Genomic DNA, 21778 nt, shown 5'->3' on the forward strand with positions numbered 1-21778 from the left:
ATGATGTCGAATATACTTGTCATTAAGCCTTAATATTCCAATAGATTAAAAGTGCATTTTTGTGATTAATTAGCAAGTATATTATCAAAATGCAGATAAACAAGAAACTGAACAATTTAACTTTTGTGCTAACTAAAATTCTCATATGCCCTTGCTTAAATAAAAATAATTACGTAAAATAATTGTTTTTTTTTTTAATATGATGGATTCTGAAATTGCTTCTCCAGGAGAGGGATTAAAACATTTTGAATATTCTCTCCAAATTCTTCAATTCAATTAAATAACATTAAATTAGTGTTGTAATGAAAGGATACATCGCTGTCTGAACATGGGACAACTTCCATCTGTGATGGCAACGAGCCGTACAAAATATAATGAAATACACTTATGGTTAGAGATGCTGATTTTGCTATGAGGCAAATAAACAAATTTTTGATCTCCAGATTCTTGATTTCAACATATCGACGATGCAACATGTTGAATAATTAGCCATGTATTTTTTTTTCTATCAACATGATGTTGTAAGATACGAGCTGTATGGCTAATGAATCTGATTGTTCTTAGTAAGTTACTTAATTTGATTTCAATATTTTGATTTTGTTGGTAATTTTACCGCATGCCGCAAATTCATATTCGTAGAAAATGTGTTAAGGAATGATTTCTATTTTACAATATTTTTTTTATTTAAAATTATATTCGAGTGTAAATATTTTTTTAATTGTATCAAATGGACGTTATTCATCTTCCTAACTAATGAATTGAGTCATTTATTTAAGTAATTAATCATATTTTGGGGATCTTGCTTGAAGTGTAAGTAGTTCATTCTCATTAAATCAAAATTGTTGCCTAACATATGTTTTGGGGGTGTATTACTAATTTATATCTAATTTTCTAAAAATAAAAAAATCTATAATTTTTTAACATATGGAGTCCATTTTATAACAAGTACTTCAATTTTTTAGGCATGTTATATATGAAGATTTTTTTTTTTTTTTTGCTCAGAATGCTGGTCCATTTTATTGGTTGTTTATCCTTAATATTAACATTTTAAAATATCTTTGAATAAGTTAACTTTTTAAATCATAGTAATCTTTGCCTAATATCTTCATGATAATATTTACCATTTATTTGATTTAAGTAGTTTTCACTGATGTCTTTGATATTATGAAGACTGATTAAAATTATACACCTGCTTTATAAAGAAATTATATAATATAAGCCGATGAATAAGTCATGCTATTTTTTAAATCATCGGGCTTAAACATTTCGCAGTATTTAATTCCAACTTTAGAGTGAATCCATTATATAGGTTTTAGTAATTAAGTACATTTATGTGTTACAAAACTTTTCTCTTTTCTTTTTTTCTCTCTTTCTATAAGAGGACTGATATTTTATATATGTAGAAATTAGAAAATCTGATTTGGAATATATTTAGGTCAGTGCAACTTCCTTTATCCTTTATATATCTATTCCTTATATGCTAAGATAATCATTAATATTCTATATAGCTATGCTATTAACAATCTGAAGCAAGTTTGTACTCAACTTCTCTATGTTGAAGAACTGACATTTTTTTTTTTTCTTTTTTTTTTTTTCTTCTTGTTCACCTTTAAACTAGACAATGAAATTTGAAGAGTAAAATATTTTGGCCAGTTCAAATATTCTGTTGCATATAAAAAATAACAAATTATCCACATTAAAAGCCTGTTTCTCTGACTTTTCATTTATTAAATCAAAATTTTTGAGTGTTAAGGGCCCTTAATGTTCTTCTGATATTATTATTCTTGAAACAGTGTTGGGTTCTTTAGGTTTTAAAAATTCTATTCTCATATTATGGATCTTTAGTAGTAAAATGTATGAATGAATTGAGTTCTGCTTGTTATGTTTGGTTGAAAATTTCCTAAATTTAGAAATTAAGTTCAGAACTGTTATAGAGCATTGATTTTCATTTTGCCTTGTGTTTTATCAGTTTTTTTTAAAGCTCTTCTTTGTTGATTTACTTAAAACCACTCCACACAGATGTGTTTTATATAACTTTTCCAGTTATAGCTTGTGCATTTTTTAAGATTCTTCATAATATTGTATTAGTTCTAATATGTGTTATTTTTCATAAGATAAAGTTTTTTTTTTATCTTTAAATATTTAGAATTAAGCTTAAAATTTGGATATTTAATTCAAACCTTTCCATTATTATCACTTGGTATGTCTTTCTGATAAATAATTAGTTTTCATGATCATATTTAATGATTATCTGTCTCATAACATTAATCACTGTAATGTTTTTAAAAATTTCAACGTATTTGATTTTGAAAATATCTTCAAAAATTCTACTTTGGACAGTGTGTTAATGTAGCATCCACTTTGTTAAATATACATTTGAAATTCAAATAAAATCAAATAGATCTCCTTTGAAGGTGCTAAATTCAACAAAAATTGTGATTCTTTAAGTAGGTAATATTTCAAAATTTATTTTATAAGTTTAAAAAAATGTTATCTGTATGTTCAAAAGCATTCTATTTGATGTTTGTATTATATATTAATTATTTATTTCTATGTTATTGCAATTTAAGCCTTTTAGTGTTTTATTTTACGAGTTATATATATTCATAGTTTTTTAATGCTAATCTATTTAATATAAAAAAGGAATTTTTCTTCAGCAATCTGTATGCATTTTTATTTTGTTGTGGATGCTTTGTTACTCTCATTTTGTCAGAACAAAGTATTTTATGCATTAGTCCATGGAATTGTAATGCACAACACACATTTTTCAAAAAATGATTATCTGAAAATATTTTTATGTCATTTCAAAATACTATAAATTTTATTGCTTTATGCCATTTTTTGTTTTAAGTAATTTATATTTATTTATTTATTTGCAATTTATAAAAACTTCATTAGCCAATAGAGTTGAAGTTTATAAAAAATGTCTGGCTAAACATTTAAAGTATTATTTAGGGTCTGAACACTGAATTCATGCAACTTTACATTTTATCTAACTACAAGTTTTGTTATCTGTGGCATCATGTTAGATCAATTTTCTTTCTGCAATACAAGTTGTGAATTCTAAAATTAAATTGCTACTGTACCTTTGACATGTTTCATGCATACAGGTGACACCATTAAACTTTTTACTGATGGTAGATTTTTTAATTCATTTAATCCATTTTTGAATTGATTTTTTTAAATATATTTTTGCAATGAAGTCCTTCTATTATGAATTATTTAATTGAAACAAATGCATTTAATGGTACAACTACAAACTTCTCTGAAAAATGGTGTTAGTTTTTAAGAAATCAAAGGAGAGTAATATTCCAGTATCTTAGAAGCGTATAAAATAAAGATGATTGATTGTCTAAGGTCAATTAATAATAGGCAGTTCTATTACGTAGCTAATTACAAATCATTATTGGCTGTTTTTCAGTCCTGTCTGAAGTTTATATATGTATGGTCATCTTCATTTTATCATTACTAAGCTTCTGCGTTGATGCATGCTAGATCTACTGTAAATAAAAGCTTCTAATGCGATCCATCTGACTGGAATTATTAATATAGCAAATTTTCACCAATATTTTATTTTAATATTAACAATTTTAGGATTAGATTCTTCTACATATTTTACTGCTCATCATCAACTTCATAATAAAGATTGATGTTTCATTTTTATTAAGGGCTTACCTAACAGAAGAATTTTTCTCAGCACAGCAAGAGATAGAAATTGTTTGTAAGTCATGGCCTTGAATATAATATGTGGAGACAGTTACATTACACACCCAAAATGAAAGGCTTATTCAAGAAAATTCATTATTTTGAAATAATGCAGTATATTTTGTGAAAGGACATCTTTTTAAAGGAACTAAATTTCCATGTTGTACTTGCTTCAGAAGAAACTGGATTTTCTATCATATTATAGTCTAATATTTGGATTTGTTTGACAGATGTTGAATAATGCTTGCAAACAAGGCACTTTCCACTTCTATAATGAATAATCGAATTATATTTTGAGAATTGTAAAGCTTTACTTTTTTTAATTTGATAATTTTTCTTATTTAATACTTCCAATGTATGTTTTAAAACATGTAAAATTGAGTAACTTTGATGTCATGTTTTTATTGGTTGAATTACATATTTTTTGCTCATTGAAGATTTTATATTATTTGTTCTAAATGTAATATAATTTTTGAAATTTATGCATATAAGAATTTTACTTTAAAATAAATCTCTTTTTATTAAAGAGATTTTTAGAAATTTCAAATTAATAATCAGTAAAAGCAAGAGAATTGAAATTTAGTAAGTTGTTAACTATATAAATTAACATAAGGGAATTCAGCAAACCTTATGATGTAAAAGCACATCTAAAATAATATCTGAGTAACTTATTTTGTGCAATTTAATTTTACTGGATTTTCCACAAATTTTACAACCTCAATTAACTATCCCTCCGTCTTTAGTTACTGTTTTAAATAACAATTTTTTCAATTAAGCCATGGACATCTATTACTATTTCTTGTCTAATTACAATGTGCAGTTCTGAAATGTTGGGAGTGTAAAAGAAATTCGAGATTCTCTTTGTAGTCTACATTTATATTCTTTATTAAAGATGAGATTGCATTTTTAGGATTATATTAGATAAATCAATATATACTCGGTAATAGTTTATATCATATGAATTACTTTTTAAAAAACTCTGCAAGTTTTGTCCATTTCTTGCATCTCTGCTGATATTTTTGAACAACAGTTTGCTATCAATTTTTCATTAGAAGGACATTTGCTGGCGTTGACTCTCGGTATTATTCATTATATCTTACTGCAGCCTGAAATAACAGCACATGCTGAGTGTTTTCTCTTTTGTTTTTAAAAGAATTATTTTTATACTGTAACTTGCAATGGTTCATTTAAATTTTCACATTAAAAAAAAGCAGGATATTTAAATACTGTAGTCATCAAGACATAACAAACTCTTAATTACCTATGTTACTCTAAAAATATCATCATTTGTCACTCTGTCATCTGCTTCATGCTCCTCAATCAAGCCTGCATTTGACTTCTATACTGATTATGCAATTTCTTGGTCTGTGATTTCTTCCAAATATTTACAACAATCATTCTTCCACCTAACAAATTATTCACACTTCTTTATCTTTGTATCTGGGAGTTTTCTTGCACTACAGTATATGTGATTTCTGACACAGTTAGAATAACTCAGAATACATTTAACCATGTTTTTACTGTATTTTTAAAATTAATATATATGCTAATTCATATACGATGCCATTTGATATACATTGGAGATCTAAATTCAGAAAGAGTGTGATTCCCAACTTTTCAATTTCCCCATTCTAGTTGAAAATGATCATTTTTTTGGAGAGCAAATCCACAAAAACTGAAATAATCCATTATGAAATGAAAAACAGTGTTCATTCTTGTTACTTCAACAAAATGTTTTCCATGTACTATCATCTTTATACTCCAGTATTTAAAATAAGAAATTGACAGAAATTTCCATGTTCTTTTTTCACAAATAAGTATAAAAACATGAAAGTCCAAAATTTTGAGATAGCTTCTAGCTTCTTTGTCAGGCTGCATAGTGTCATTTAAAGCCCTTAAAAGTGCCTATTTTTTGTCATCTACATATTTTTCTTTTTGAAAATTAAAAATAACAAACAGAATTTTTTTCAATCTGTCTAATTATATGAGTGCATTTATGTTGCTGTGTTTGATCTTTTAACTCTCAACAGCAAGTGTTAAATTGTTGGTGGAGTCATAGTGAGCTCTGAGGGCAGTGAAAAAGTAATTCCATTTCATTGGTCCACCCATTTCATTGATATTGACTTTTCTTTCGTCTTTTACTTGTCTTGGTGGTGGTGAAGAATTTCCAGGAATAATTTTACGTATTTTTGGAAATTATGTGATGTTGTTCTTAAGTGATTGTTGTTTCTTATTTCTTTTCTGCAGCTGGTTGCTTCTTTATGGAACATTTGTTTATTATGTTTCAACATTGTCATTAGTGAATTATTTAGGTATTTTTATTATAAGTTATTTTTGTTTAGTAGTTTCAGAATTTTTTACATTATACCAAGAAAATGTATATTTAATTCACTGTTACTTTCAAAAGTGAAAACACTGAATAGTTGATTTTTGAAGAAACAGCCGGCTTAAGATGTTACTGCCAATGATGTAAGGAAACAAATCTGATTTCTTGATTTCCTTTCAAGAAAGGAAATCTCTTTTAGGAAAAGAAATTGCTGAATTTGAATGCAGAGCTATTTATTAACTCAACAAGGTGAACAAGCCAGAGACTTTTCCTTACTAACAAAGTTTAGTGAATGGTGAAAAGCTATTTATATATTTAAAATAAAAAGGATATCCAATCAACCAGTCATGCAACTACAACTGTTAATTCAATTTTGATAATTTTTTTCCTGCATGCATCTTCAGCGAATGTCTGTTCCTTAGAATTCTTCAAGATAGTGTGACTTTGTACTGTACATTATCTATGGAAGGGTATAGGGATGACAAAATTCTGCATTTACAATCACTGCACCGATTTCGAAAATTTCGGCTTCACATGAATGCTTATGACACCTGGATACATAATTGTTGGACATCTATTCCCTTCCTCCCTATTTCAAGAGATATTAAAAAGTAAATTTTTGGCAGAGCCTTCAATATCAAAAGCGGGACTGATTTTGCTAGTTTTCATCGCCAACTTGATAATTTCTCTACTTTGAAGTATAGCTCACTTATCAACATGCACTATCATTATTGTGCAAGTGTTTAAAATAATATTTTTTGCATAGATTTACTTATATTTATGTGACCAGTAAAGCCCATATAGCATTGCCTATAACTTGGTAAATGTCAGTGAAATCAAAGCCACAATAAGTTTTTTTCTTTGATTTTCTGTTCTCTCAATATTTTTGTAAGATCTTCGATCATATGCAGTATAGCAATGAAGCTTGCATTTAATCCTATTTTTCTGCCAAGTAGCTGATATCTGCTATGTGTTTGAATAAAATATCCCTAATTTGGGAAAGTATTGTACTTAATAGAAAGTTAAAAAGCATTAAAAAAATTGTAAAATTATATAACATTTTTCAAAAAGATTTTATTAAAAAAGCGGTACACTTCCATATGGACTCCTTCCTAGCCAGATATGTCCATCTAAGATATTCAGCCAGTAGTCCAATTCCAGTCATGACAGCCTTTTAGCATTTCCTTTGTCATTGTAACAAATGCAGCAGGTACTGAGGCACATTGGTTTGAACACTGCAGATCTCGTAAGATCTTTATTCCAACACTAATTAAGAAAAGCAGATGATTTTTCCCTCCAATATAATTGAAAATCAAATAATAAATTCATATTTTTTATCATAAAACAGTATTTTCTGCATTTAATTGAAAGAATAATTGTAAACAATACTTAATATTTTCAAATACATTAAAAATGTAGAAATCTTGCTAACTGATATAACTTTTGGCATTTGTTTGAAAACTTCAAAACTTTTCAATAATATAAACTTTGTAACAAACCTATATTTATATATTGTTTTTATAATGTTTGTTACCTTTATTTTTTTTTTAATAAATTCTGAATTGTGCGATAAATTAGTTATTTGTTCTTGTTTCTAAATTTAATTTTTTTTTTTGGCTAAAGATAGAAAGGAATTTGAAAATAATAAATGAAAAGAAATCTACCTTTTAAAGGAATTTTTAAAAAATGCACCTAATTTTAGTGTAATAAAGTAATTTTAAATATGTGATGAAAGTGTTTTAGTAACATTTTTCTCAAAACATTTGCAGAGAAAACATTTTAAATATTTTAGCTTCAATGTTTATGAAAGTATGCAGCAATTATGACTGACACTCTTTGATTATATTTGTGTAAATTTGGATACTTTCTTGTATAACTTTGTGAATTTCATTATAACACACATTTCTGTAATCAAACTTCTATGTTAATGATGGTTATAATTATTTTTTTTCTAATGGTGCTTAAACAGATTTTATTTTTTAAAATAAAATTTTATTACTCACACTGTTTATATATACTGAAATGTAATTTTTATGATCAGAAGTTTGATTTACTTAAAAAAAAAATGAACAATTTTTCTGACATTTTAAAAGAAGTACATTGTATTGAAACACAGCATGATATAACAAGTGTCTAAGTAATTTGAAAAATTTTACACTTCAAAGTTATGCTGTTAATCTTCATTCCTAATTGTCTTTTAGTTTAAAGGTACAGTGGATAAAAATAGTTTCCATATGCAGTTAATGAAGGTTTTTTACTAACAAAGCCACAAAATACTTTGTATTGAAAATTTGAAAATCGGTTTAACACAATTTCATGTATTATTTATGAATATTATGAAGGAAAAAAATATGGAGAAAATTAATTACATAAATTGAAAGAAAGGAAAAATGCTATTAATTAAGGTGCAAAAAAGTTTCCACACGGTATTTACATTGTACATAAAAGGTCTTTTTTATGCTGACCAACTTACATTTAAAGTACGATAGGTCCTTCTTTGGCCTTTATCACTTCTCTCAAGTGTTGTTGTGGCATAATCCCTACAAGTTTTTTTTTTTTTTAGTTTTTGCAAAAATATTTCTCCAAATGTTCTGAATGTTTTGTTTTTTTTTAATTCAGCCTCGTTTTTTGTGTTATATATATTTTAGCTCAAGACTTATTTCTTCCTATAAATGTTCTATAGGGTTTAAATGGGGAGACTGGGGAGGGCTTTGAGCTGTTTAACACGATAGAGGCACCACTCTTGACAAATCTTGGAAGTGTGCTTAGAATCATTGTTCTGTTGAAAAATAAAGCCAGTTCCCACAGACAGCGTTTCTGCACTGGTTAAAACGTTTTGTTTTGGAATGTTAAGAACATGTGCCTATCCATATTTCCATCTATAAAATATAAACTTTCGACACTAACAACATTCATACACCCCCACTCTAGTATCCCGTCACCACCGTACTTCACAGTTCCACATAAATTCTTAACATCTGCTGCTTTGGTTTCCTCCTGACCATAACTCGATCATTTGACCTATAGATATTAAATATTGATTCAACACTTAAAAAGAACCGATTCCCAAAAGATAGCGGCTTGCTGACATGCTTTTTTGCAAACTCAATGCAATTTTTTTCTTTCTTTCTGTTGTAGGAATTTATAAAAGGCTTCTTACGGGTCGCACGTCTATTATAACCATCTTTTTTAATGGCATTTCTCACCATTCGAACTGTGACTTTAATGTTGTAGTCAATCATTAAATCATTTGTCATTTGAGATGCACTAATCAGCGGATTATCTTGCACCTTACACATAACATTTCTTTTATTCAAGCGATTTAACTTTGGAGGTCTTCTGGATCTATCTCTATTCTCAAATGTTTACAGCTCGCAGTATCTTTCAATAATATACTACACTGTAGACTTTGGTTTGTTAGTGATTTCACAAATTCTTTTCGTAGATAATCCATCTTTTCGCAACTGACTCTCTCTTACCCATTTCGAATGGCTTTCGGAATTTCCATTTTAAGACGATCAGCTACAAATTGGTATTAAATAACTTATTTTTTCGTTCTTCACTCTGACAAACCTCGAATATTTACTGCGGGTGAGTTGTAAAACACGGAAGAATTTTCATATTGCGTGCAGAAAATTTTTTGCATGACATTTCGTCTTTTATCTTAAAGACTGCAAAAGGACGTGATGCGTTTTGTAAAAAGAGAAATTTATTAGGAAACTCCCTGTTAAAGAGTAATATTAACCATATATAAGTAATTTATAAAGAGAAAAAGCAAACATTAGAAATTATATTAACTTATTTTCATTTTGTCTTCCGTATAGAATTTTTTTTTACACACTGTGTATTAAATGGGGTAAAAAAATTTAATTCTCAAAGGAGCGATAATTCATTGCTGGGTTTTGCTATTGTTCATTTTTCTGATAGGTTTTTAAGCCGGAAGTATACAAAAACGATATTTTTTTATTGATATAAATTATTGAAAGTTAATATTTTAAAAACGTATGAGATTTAACTCTTCACCCATCTTGAGCATGTGTGATCTTACAACATAAAGTACATTTTTTTGCTCCTTCCCTTTTTGAATTCATTATTTTGATTGTGGTATTAATGACTGCAAATACTTTTGCATCACAGTTGATTGGTTACACCTGAAGGAGCAATATTGAAATCCATGATTTCTGCATTGCTTGGTCATATCGTTGTTTGTTAAAATAACATTTAATTCGTCATTTATGCGAATTGTTGAAAAACTTAAAAAACTTTTTTTTTTAAGTTAAAATATTACCAGTAATGAATACTTGTATTTTGGAATTTTATTTTATAGTTATATTTTTTATTATTTTGACTGCTGTGTAAAATTTTCTATGAGCTGCCCATTATTCCATATTTGTTTTAATTTATACTTAATTTTTAGTGGTGTATTTTTTTACGACATATTACTTTTATATTACAGTGGACGCTGCTTAATGTGATCGCAGTTAATGCTATTGTGGTGAAGCCTATCTGTTCGCACGCGTGGTTACCATTGAGCTTGCACCAGCAATTCAGCCGCGAGGCCAAACTGAAGTGTAACGAATTCGTTTTATACCAATACGATTGAACTGTGGAAAAAGAACTGCTAATAAACTAACTGCTGAGAAGGAAGATTACAGGAATTATTCTCATCCACACAACCGTTCATCTTCCCATCTTAGGGAGTGAAATGTATGTTGGTACCATAGAAAATTTCAGGAGATGGCCAGGAAATGCATTCCTGCTTGCAATTTTTCAAAAAATTCATCCAGAGAGGAATAAAAGTGACCACCTTCTCGCTGCCTTATGTTTCGCGTTGCTTATTTATCAAGGACAGATTCTAAAATATTTCTTTTCTCATCTATACAGTATCTGATGTTAGTGTACTCCCTGCATCAATTGCCGAGTAAAAGAGGGAATAGTATACAGCAACTGTCGGCCGCGAATACATCTATCAATGTATATGGTAAGAAACTTTTGACGCTAGTCTTGAATTTGAGTAGGGTATTTCGCTATCTTTTTCTAGTTGCTGTTTTAATGACTATAGTAGGAGCTGATTTTTTTATATTATTTCAATAGTAGATGATGTGACCATCTTATTTTTTCTGAAATTCATTTTATTAAACTTATTTTAAGTGGAAGTATTTTTCATGATGTTTTAAGAGAGTCTCCTGAAATTATTAAACCTCCTCCCTTTTTTAAAGAAATCAAACATAATGTAAAACATTACATCAAAATTTCTGGTTTACCTGTTTTTGTCAAGCTTCCTGATCGATTAAAAGCAGCTAAGTCAGAATTTCAGCATATGCTTGATTTGGGCCACACGAGACCTTCTAAAAGCTACTATACATCTCCTTTACATATGGTACTTAAGAGAGATAGTAATATTTTAGCCCCGTTGGGGATTATCGTGGCTTGAATGCCCAAACTAAAAAAGATAAATATTCTACTCCTTATGTTTTAGATTTTGTTGCATGGTAAAACATTTTTTCACATATTGATTTAATTAATGCTTATTATCAGATACCTATTCACAAAGATTATATTCGTAAAACATCCATAACCACTCCATTTGAGCTTTATGAAAGTATTGAAGTGCAGTGTGAACTTTGCAATGTCGCCTTTACTTTTCAATGTTTTGTTGATGAAGTCTGAGAGATTTAAATTTTGTGTATGCCTTCATTGATGACATTTTGGTTGATCATCCTCGGAGGAAATACAACATCTGCAATTACTTTTTAAGCATTTGGATCAGTATAGATAGTCTATAAATCTTTTCAATTGTGAATTAGGAGTACCCACTTTAGAATTTTTAGGATTTCAAGTATTTAATGCTAGAATAAAATCTTTACCAAATATAGATACTACTTAAAAATTTCTTCAACCATTCATTATCACACATTACTTCATTTTCTTTGCACTGCTGGTAGACATTTCATTAGACAAGCTGCCCATATACTTACTCCCTTAGTAGATTTTCTAAAAGGTATAAAGAGTGAAAAGCATTCAAAGCAAACCTGAAGTTCTTTCATGGACAAATGGGGCCATTACAGCTTTTGAACAGGTTAAGAAAAACCTTGCACAGGTTATTTCATTTCATCACCTAAAAGCAAATGCATCACTAAGCATTTGGATTGATGTTTTAGATTTTGCTGTTGTTGGTACATTAACACAGTACAGTGATAATTTTTGGCATTTACTGGCATTCTTGTCAATGAAACTGACTTCTCCCTTAAAGAAATGATTTTTGTATGTAGAGAACTTTTAGCCATTTATACAATGATGAAACAATTTAGACACATATTGGAAGAAAAAGAATTTGTGATTTACTGATTACAAATTTATTTACCCTTTCAATAGATAGCTAAAAAATACAATCCATGTCAGCTGAGACACTTGGATTTTATTTCATAGTTTTCTACAGATATGTTCCTGGTACACAAAATTTGGTAGCTGACGCTTTATCTCAGATTGAATGTGGCTCAGTTTCCCGAGCCAGTTCTCTCAATTACAGGGACATTACATCAAGTAGATGATAAACTCAAGCAACTCTTCAATAAAACTTGTCATATTTACTGTTGAAACAACAATATTTTCCTCTAGAAAGTATCACACTTATATGTATTACGCTCACAAATGTTTCTTGTCTTTTTATCTCCTAGAATTACTGCAGATTGGTTTTCAAACACTTATATAGTCTCTCTTATCCTGGTGTTTCTGCCCTTATAAAAATGATTTCTCAACATTTCATGTGGTCGATATCAAGAGGAAAATTAAAATGTGGGTAAAATCTTGTCAATCCTGCCAAAGATCAGATTCATTGATTACCCGATACCTGATTTTTCCATATATGTATAAATTTCGTAGGTCCTTTTCCTCCGTCTAATGGTAAAATTTGTCTTTCAATAATTTACCACTTTATTAGATGGATCAAAGTAATCCCTACGGCCAACATGACTGAAACCACATGTCGATTTCTCCTGTCTGGCTCGATATTTTGTTTTGGTTGCCCTGCTCTCATAATGACAGACCCAGTAGAAGCTTTGAATCAGATATTTTCAAAGAACTTAATAATCTCCTTGGAACAGAATTTATTATTATGCCTGTTATTTGAAAGAATAATTGGACGTCAAAAGAATGCATCTCTACCTCAAGTGCAATTATAAGGTGGGATGATATTATACCAATCATACTTCTTGGCATGCATTCAGCTGTTAAGAATAACATGAAAGCTACTTGCACCGAATTGGTGTATGGAACAACTCTTTGCCAACCTTTTCTGGCAAGATTTCCACTACATGCACTCCAACATATGCATCATTGCTGCATGATGAAATGAGATCTTTAAGATCTGTGCCAATTTCTGTTCATGAAAAAAGTTATATATTTGTTCCAACTGCATTCAAAAACTTCCCATGTGTTTCTGAGAATTGATAGTGTTCAGCCACCATTCTAACAACCTTACACTGGTCCTCATACAGTCAAAGTGGCAAAGAATTCACAATTTTCATTAGTGGAAAGAAAAAATCTGTCAACAGATCATATCAAACCAGCCTTTTGTTTGGTTGATGATAACGATAATCTTTCTGTTCCTCAAGTGCTTAGGCGACAGGATAAAACAGGAATAACTGTGTTGCATCTAAATGAATAAATTATCAAAACCGTTTCTCAAATTAAATCTGGACAACATGTCAGATTTCCTAAAACTTTAGAACAATTCATAACATAATTTTATTTTATCTATATATTTTAGTAAAATTTTGTGTTTCATGTTCTAAAATGAGTATTAATTTTAGAATCATGTATGAATGTGTGCTTTTATTCTTACTTACCTATGCAAAAATTTTGATATTAGCTGTGTCATTTGTTTTTGAATATATTTTGTCATCATTTTTTATGTGATAGTGTTGTATTGTTTGCTTGTTTATTGAGAGATACTCTCTGGTGAAGCCAGTGTTTCCATGCTTATGTTTACCTTTGAGCTTGCTCCTGCAATTCTGCTGTTAGGCGGAAGCAGAAGTATGATGAATTCCTCTTTCATATTAGTATGATTGAACTATAAAAATGAGAACTGCTAATAAAATTATGAATTAAATCAATATTTTTGCCGATGGATGTTAATGAATATGGGATGGACGGATATTATTTAATGGATGAATATTTTTGCTTTTAAATCTGAATAAGAATATTTTGCAACTATTCAAATGATAGTAAAACAACCTTCTGATAACCACTATTATTTTTCCATGTTATCATTTACTTTATATTATAAATTTCTGTTTTGAAATAAGAAATTGTCTGATCCTTCATTTTCAACCAGCTCAACAATTGACATTAATGGAATTTCTGATAATCATTTCCCCCATAGGATGAGGTCCACATTCATTTATCTGGTCTTGACTGTTTTAAAAAGGCAGCTATGCTACCAGGCATAGGTTGAAATTTGAACAACCATAAACTACTTCTACTTGCAATTGGATTACGAAATTAAAGTGGTTAAAAAAATGATTTGAGTGTTAAAGGTGCAGTTGGAATTCGTAACAGGAATGAAGGGTTTTTAAAATGAGCCAACACAATGTTGTGGTGTAATTAAGACTTTCACAACCTCATCTTTGTAGAATTTTGAAAAATCTGTAGTTTTTTTATGAGTAAGACCAAGCAACAAATGTTAATGATTTCAATGAGGATGAACATATTGAAGAAAACATTCCAATGATTGCCAAAATGAATCAAGCTCTTGATATTTTGTAACATGTTGTGCAATATTGTTCAACAAATTTAATTACTAATTGGCAACAATTGAAGATTTAAAAAAAAAAAAAAATGTTTTGAAATGAATTATAGATAGCCGTGAGGCGAGTGTTTTTATTCTCTTCTCTTGATGTAATAAAAATATAGTTGATTTTGTCCATTTCGGTTATTATTATCAGTTGATTAATGTAATCAGAATTTTTAAGCTCCAAATTGGTCACATTAAAAGGTAGGTTCTGTATTTTCACTTTCTGTTATTGGAGATATTGCTCACAGATATAAATAGCTTTAAAATTGTTTAGTATTAATTTTTAAATATTCTTTCAAGTTGTACATTCTCTTATTTTTGATAAATAATAATTTTTTTTTCCCTTTGTAGTAATAATGAAAATATATTGAAACTGCTTAATAAAGAAAACACCATGAAGCCTGAGAAAGTTAAATCCAGGTGGCGTAGAAATAGTGAAATGGAAATTGGAGAAAAGTCTGCTCTCAGTCTTAAAAATTTTGAGAAAGAAGAGAATAATTCAGATGTCAGCAGTAGTGTTTCATTAATAACTGAATCAAAAGAGGAAATTGTGCATAGTGTTTCAGATGAAATTAATTCCATTGCAGAAAATACAGAGAGCATACCTTTATATGTTGAATTAGAAGAGAATTTATATCTTTTTGAAAGGTAATTTTTATATTGTTTTATCTTTTTTTTTTTTCAGTTCAAATTCCTGATTTATGTTTTAACACATAAACTATTTTTAAGGAATATTTTTATTTAGCCCTATATCTTATTTTATATTCCAGAAAACGAACGAAAAGGAAAAAAGAAGTAAGGCGAATGCTTTGTGAATGCACTTTAACTAAAGAAGAACGTGAAAAAGGTGTGACTGGTTGTGGCGATGAATGTCTCAATCGATTACTTATGATAGAATGGTATGTGCAGTTAATTTTTTTTTGTTTACATTTTCTTCATTATTGAGTTGACAAGATTAATTTTTAAGTCCAAAGGTATAAAAAGATTAAATAAAATCACGATTTTATAATTATTTTGAATTTTATAAAATTGGCAAAGAATTTTTGCATAAAATGAAAAGTGAAAACTTAAGCTTTTCAAGAAAACTTTCGTTTTTTAATTTTTTTATTTATGTTATTCTGTTGCTAAAACAAATAACCATTACAATATAGATACAAGGAAACTAAAGTAAAATAATAAATAATATGAATTTTGCTTACTTGTTTAAAAGTATTTTAGAAAGTATTATTTGAAAACAAGTTCTATTATAAATGGGATTGATCTAGAAATCTGTGCAGAAATTAAAGGTTCTTCTGTCTTTTATCAAAGCAAGGCTAAAACTGTTTTATTTAAATAAAACTTCTTTTCTCTGATTCTTCCCCACCCAGCAAAAGAGTTGAATATAGTTAGCTAATCTAAAAATGCAAAATTTTATTAAGCTGAAAGAAATTTTTTAGTTTTTTATTATGTTAAAAGAAATATATTTCTTTGATTATCATATAAAATTTCCAAATGATCATTAAACAATGTTGAGTATTTTTTTTATATTATGCATGACTAAAAATTGAAACACAAGGGTAAATGGAGCATACATTTCATTAAAAGCGTTCAGTAAAAGTATTTTGAAGAGATTGTTTTGGGATGATCCATAGTTTAATAAAAATGGTTTTATTTATTTAAATGTAAAGGATTGCAGATTTACTTAATGAATGATGACATTTGTTTGTTTGTTTGCATGCATATATTTTCCATTTCCCATTGAAGAATAAAATTTATTTTGTAATTAATGAATGTGAAATAAACAAAGAATTTGAATTTGGAGTTTTTTCCTCTCCTTGACTATATAATATATATTTCGATTCCAAGATGTTAATTTTGTCCTAAAGAAATGAACTTAGGATAGCTGTAAAAATCTTATGATAGAATGTGTGTACTTAGACTTTTTATTTCAAAATAATTGTATATATATATTTTTTTCTAGTGGATCTCGTTGTCCTACAGGAGATGCATGTTCCAACAAGCGCTTTCAAAAGGTATATATATTTTGCACATCTAAATGTTGCATATAATTCATAGAAATCAAAGATGATTATTGATTCTATGATGTTTGAATTTTTCTCATTACTGAATTCTCATTTATGTAATTTGCAGACTTTGAAATGCATTTCTTTGTTAGTAATTTATTCTCAACAAACAAACAGGAGCAATAATTCTTTAATACAACATTTTTTTTTACAGAGACTTTATGCTAAAGTTCAACCATTTAAAACTGAGAAGAAAGGCTGGGGATTAAAACTTCTAGAAAATGTTCCTAGGTAAGAATTTTTACATTATTACAATTTTAATTATCTTGTGTTTATTAATAAGTTAATAATAAGAGTGTTTACTGATATTTTCATTTGTTGGTTATATCAGTTAACTTGAATGAATGTTGTAATTGATTTTAAATTTTAAACTTCCAACATTCATCATTTTTATGAATTTCTCGTAAGTATTTAGAATTTTTTACTTTCCTTCATAAAAAAGATTATTTATATTCTCATTCTTTAAAAGTTTGAGTTACATTTATTTATTTTCAATTATATTCATATATTTAAAATATAGAGGAGAAAATCTTAATTTTTTAGCCTGTAATATTTTACTGCTATCAAAATTTTATTTCATAGATTTTCCATATTTTCACTGTCTGATATTCCTTTTTTTTCTCTCTCCATTTAAGATTTTTTTTCTTTTCTTTTTTGTAGTATGAAATGAGAGTTTAAAAATTTTGGTTATGAAACAATAATGAAAAATTTTGAGCAGCTTGGCAGCTGCTCAGAATTTCAGAATAACAGCTTAGTAATTTAGGTATAGTAAGCTTATATGAATTATTTATAAATATATTGCATATTTATGTAGAGACAACTGATTGTAATTTTTTTAAGATGCGACTATAATTGAATTATATAATTATATTAATTGAAAAGAAAAAAAAAAACATTCAAATTTATATCTTGTTAGATGAAAAAAGGACAAGAAATGTAATAACTACACTTAAAGTAATTGATGGATATTATTTTTTAATCCCATAACTGCCTATGAAATCTTGCGTGATTGGTTTCCCAGTGTCACCAGTTCGTACATGATTCAAATTTGTTATCATTCTTAGGCTAACATTCCTCCCCTGAATTTTAAGTTAGTTTTCAGATCCCAGACAAACCACTGTTTAGAGTCTGTTTATTCTTAAGCTGCCACGACTTGCAACAAATTATTAGGGAAGGTATTTGCTGAAGATGCATTGACATGCTCCTGGTTGTTGTTGCATAGACTCTGCAAGGCATATATATTTGCTTGAATCATTTAAGAGGTTAATTATGTAGGTTTAACTGAAAGCGAAGAATTAGTATTCAGTAAATTATTCAATTTATTAAATTCTATTTCAGTTTGTTGCATACATATAATAGAAACTGTTATTTATGCTGAAATCGTAATCGATTTTTATGATGAATGTAAGGAAAAAAAATGTAGTAATAAATTGGATATGTGCTTTATCTAATAGATAGTTTTATGGCAAAGGTAAGATGTTTAATCACGACATAATATTCTGTAATATTATGTCGTGCAATTCAATAAGTGGAAATAAGAAATCAATGATGTTCAGTTTCAAAGTTTATGAGCATTGCATCACTGAAATATAACTTTTGTTATTGATGGGGCTCATATAATTGTTAATTAACTATTATTGTAATATTAAACATATATTCATGCTGATATAAATTCATTGTTTGATGTAAAAAATCGTAATTTTTTAATTTAAAAATACCATTTCCTGTTTGTGTGAAAACTTAATTTATTTAAAATATTATTTTGGGTTGCTCAAGGAAAAGAGGAAAGAGCATTTATTTCATTTGTACTCTTTGTGAAGTTTTTGTTATCAAAAGGAGCTTTAGTGCTATTTAAAAGCAGTACATTTAGTAAACATTTATAAGCATCACACAGTAAAATCCTATGAATTATTTCAAAATTCAGTAGCCATTTTGATTTTCTTTAGTTCTGTTTTCGATGCATTAATCAGGGTGGCCAGCCGATTGAAAAGCCGGGAATCATCAGGGAATTCCGGGTAGTTTGAAAAGTCATAGAAATTTTTTTTATAAAACTGCTTTTTTTTTTTTTTTTTTTTAAATATGTAAGTCAGTATTTTCTATTGAACATGATAATTTGTTGATATTTTTGCATAAGTAGAATGAAATATCATTTGCAACTATTGAAAATCAAATTTTTACTGGTAGTCTAAAATAAACTATGGGAGAAAGATTAAGCATCATATCTAATTTATTGCATATATGTATAAATATATAAAATCTTCACTGAAAGTTTTTGTTTGCTTTTTTTTAGAACAAGTAATCGACATAATTAGCAAAAATGGTTTTGCATATTATGGGAAAAGGCGGCCTAACTAAAACCTGGTTTCTGTTACGGTTATGATTTTGAGCTTTAATGAGTTTCTTTTATTTAAAAAGATGTATTTAGAGCTATTACCTTCCCACCTTTTCTTTCTTCGAACGTCAAATCAATCATACCACGCATTATGAGAGGAAAAGTATGAGTTTTGGGTATTAATATTTAAAACTGGTTGTAAAATATTGACTCATTTTTATATTTCCTAAGCAATTTATTTTAATCAAATAAGTATTTTATAATAATTATGTTTTTTCTCTCTTGGAGATTTTTTGTTAAACTGTGAAGTATCCGGCAATATTGCTACTTCCGTAAAATATTTTTTTTTTCATTTATTTTTAAACATTATGAACATGGATTACTAAATTCTTCATATGAAAGTATGAAATGGACGTTACTGCTAATATTTTCTATTAAAATTTTCTTAAATTTTGTGTTTGTTTAAAACTCCTCATACATTCAACAAAATGCTCTATAATTTTAAGATGATAAACATGAGAAATTAATTTGTTTGATACATTATAGGTATTCATGCCTCTTGTAATTTTTCAAAAAAAAATTTTTTTTAAGAGAAGGGCAGCATTCTTATATAGTCTTTTGTATACAGTTTTTATTTCATTTTGTGTTTGTGATTTTTTTTCTTTTTCTGTTAGTAAAATCATTGTTCAATTCTGATTGGCATGTTGGTAAACAGTATGGATAGGAGACTCCACTGGAAGGAAACAAATAATTTCATTCTAAATGCTCTGCCAATGTGCATATATTTTTATACTGTATTTTTCGTGAGTAAATTTGATAAACGGTTCCGAGATATGTTGGTTGGCTAAAAGTCGGTCTAGATGGGAAAGAATCTTCTAGTTTTGGTTAATATTTTTGCAAAAAAGGGAAAGGCTTTTACATAATTGAAGCCTGAATGAAATTCAGTGAGTGAAAATGATGTTTTTTTCTGATCATTAAATATTATTGTACCTGATTTTAGTTAAGATTTTTAAAAAATTCAAATAAAGTTAAGAACATATTGTGCAATAATTAAAGAGAATAAAATAAATTGACATCATTATGAAGTAATTAGAAACATTAAAAAATGTCAATGAAATTTCTTTAAAAATCTGTAAATGGAAATTCAAAACAGCAGAAATGCTGGCCTCCCTGATTAATTTATTTTTCTCTTTAAAATTCTTCTATGAAAATGTAACTAAAAGCATTTGCACTTTTTCAAAATACCCAACACTTATTATTTTTTATTTTTTTTTCAGGGGAAATTTTGTCATTGAGTATGTTGGAGAAATTCTGAGTCGGCATGACTTCAAGCAACGTGTTAAACAATATGCTCGCGAAAAATCTAATCATTATTATTTCATGGCTTTAAAAACAGACGAAATTATCGATGCAACAAATAAAGGAAATTTATCTCGATTTATGAATCATAGTTGTGATCCTAATTGTGAAACTCAAAAAGTAAGTTATTTACTCTCCACTGTAGGTTGATTGCTTACATTATCTGAGGTTTTCAATCAGAGTGCATAGCGTCTTCAAAAATCCGTAAAAACTGCTTATTTTTTAATCGTTCTTATATAGTGGGCTATTAAAATGCTTTTTTTGTGCAAAATCTTATTTTTCTTCTTGAAGAAAATAAAATTTCACCACATTCTACACTAGATTATATGATTATAGATTATTTTTTCTCTATTTAGGGCAATGCTAATTGTATGGAGAAATTATCGTTCTTTCATTTACTTTACTCATCTTTTACTTCCTTTTCTTTGTTTAGATAGAAATAAAAATCGTTTCTCTTTAGGGAATAATTTTATGTATTCATGTAAAACTATGCAAGTTAGTTTTTAATCATAACTTCAACTTGTCATTGTATGCTTTTCTACATTGATTATTTATTTTTTTTTTGTAGAACATTTGTTACTTATATTTTGTCATCATTTAGTAAATCAGAAATAGTAGTTTATTTAAACATTTTTACTGCTAAAACTTTTGTGCAAAAAAAAAAAAAAAAAAAAAAAAAACCAAAACACTTTACAACTTTTTAACAATATTTAGTGAAACTGTGTACTTAATTAACTGTGAACTTAAAAAAGTGTATGCTCTGAATGGTTGAAGGCTTCCAACTATAAAAGTAGACCAAAATTTTTATGGTGCTCTTAATATTACTTGTAGGTCATTACTTTTGCTGAAGATATCAAAAATAAATCAATGCTAATGAAATTCCTTTTGCTACTTTTTCATATATTAAGTATTCAAAGAGAGAGAGAGAGATTCATAAGCTTCAAAAATTTGAGCTTAAATTTATCCTATCTCTATGACTCGGATCTCCCCAGAACAAAGTTTTAGAACTTGGAACTATCCATGAATACGGTAACTCAAAAGCGCTGCAAATTTCAGATAAAATTTAGTATGTTATCTATCTTAACATCAAATTTGCAGATTTCAATCAAGTTTTGAATGAAATCCATCCAAGTTTTATTTGTCTGTTTATATGAGTGCAAATAAACATAATTTCAGAATGCACGGTTTTAGCATTCAAA

The 21778-nt window shown here is 28.1% G+C and overlaps 1 protein-coding gene across 4 annotated transcripts in view; it reads left to right on the top strand.

The window, feature by feature from the left end:
• The first annotated feature begins 372 nt into the window (after positions 1–372).
• LOC129958394 (histone-lysine N-methyltransferase SETD2-like) overlaps positions 373–21778 on the top strand; it is a 73920-nt gene continuing 52514 nt past the window's right edge. For 2 of the 4 annotated variants that reach the window (XM_056070862.1, XM_056070863.1), the window contains exons 1-6: positions 373–563; positions 15177–15473; positions 15596–15724; positions 16786–16837; positions 17043–17119; positions 20498–20699. In XM_056070862.1, coding sequence (XP_055926837.1) covers positions 538–563; positions 15177–15473; positions 15596–15724; positions 16786–16837; positions 17043–17119; positions 20498–20699 — 783 coding nt within the window. In that variant the 5' untranslated portion in view covers positions 373–537. Of the gene's footprint in view, positions 564–10487; positions 11013–15176; positions 15474–15595; positions 15725–16785; positions 16838–17042; positions 17120–20497; positions 20700–21778 lie in introns of all 4 variants that reach the window. The other 2 variants (XM_056070865.1, XM_056070864.1) reach the window with 2 other exon arrangements.

The sequence above is a fragment of the Argiope bruennichi genome, chromosome X1 (genome assembly GCF_947563725.1).
Source record: "Argiope bruennichi chromosome X1, qqArgBrue1.1, whole genome shotgun sequence".
NCBI classification, from domain to species: Eukaryota; Metazoa; Arthropoda; class Arachnida; order Araneae; family Araneidae; genus Argiope; species Argiope bruennichi.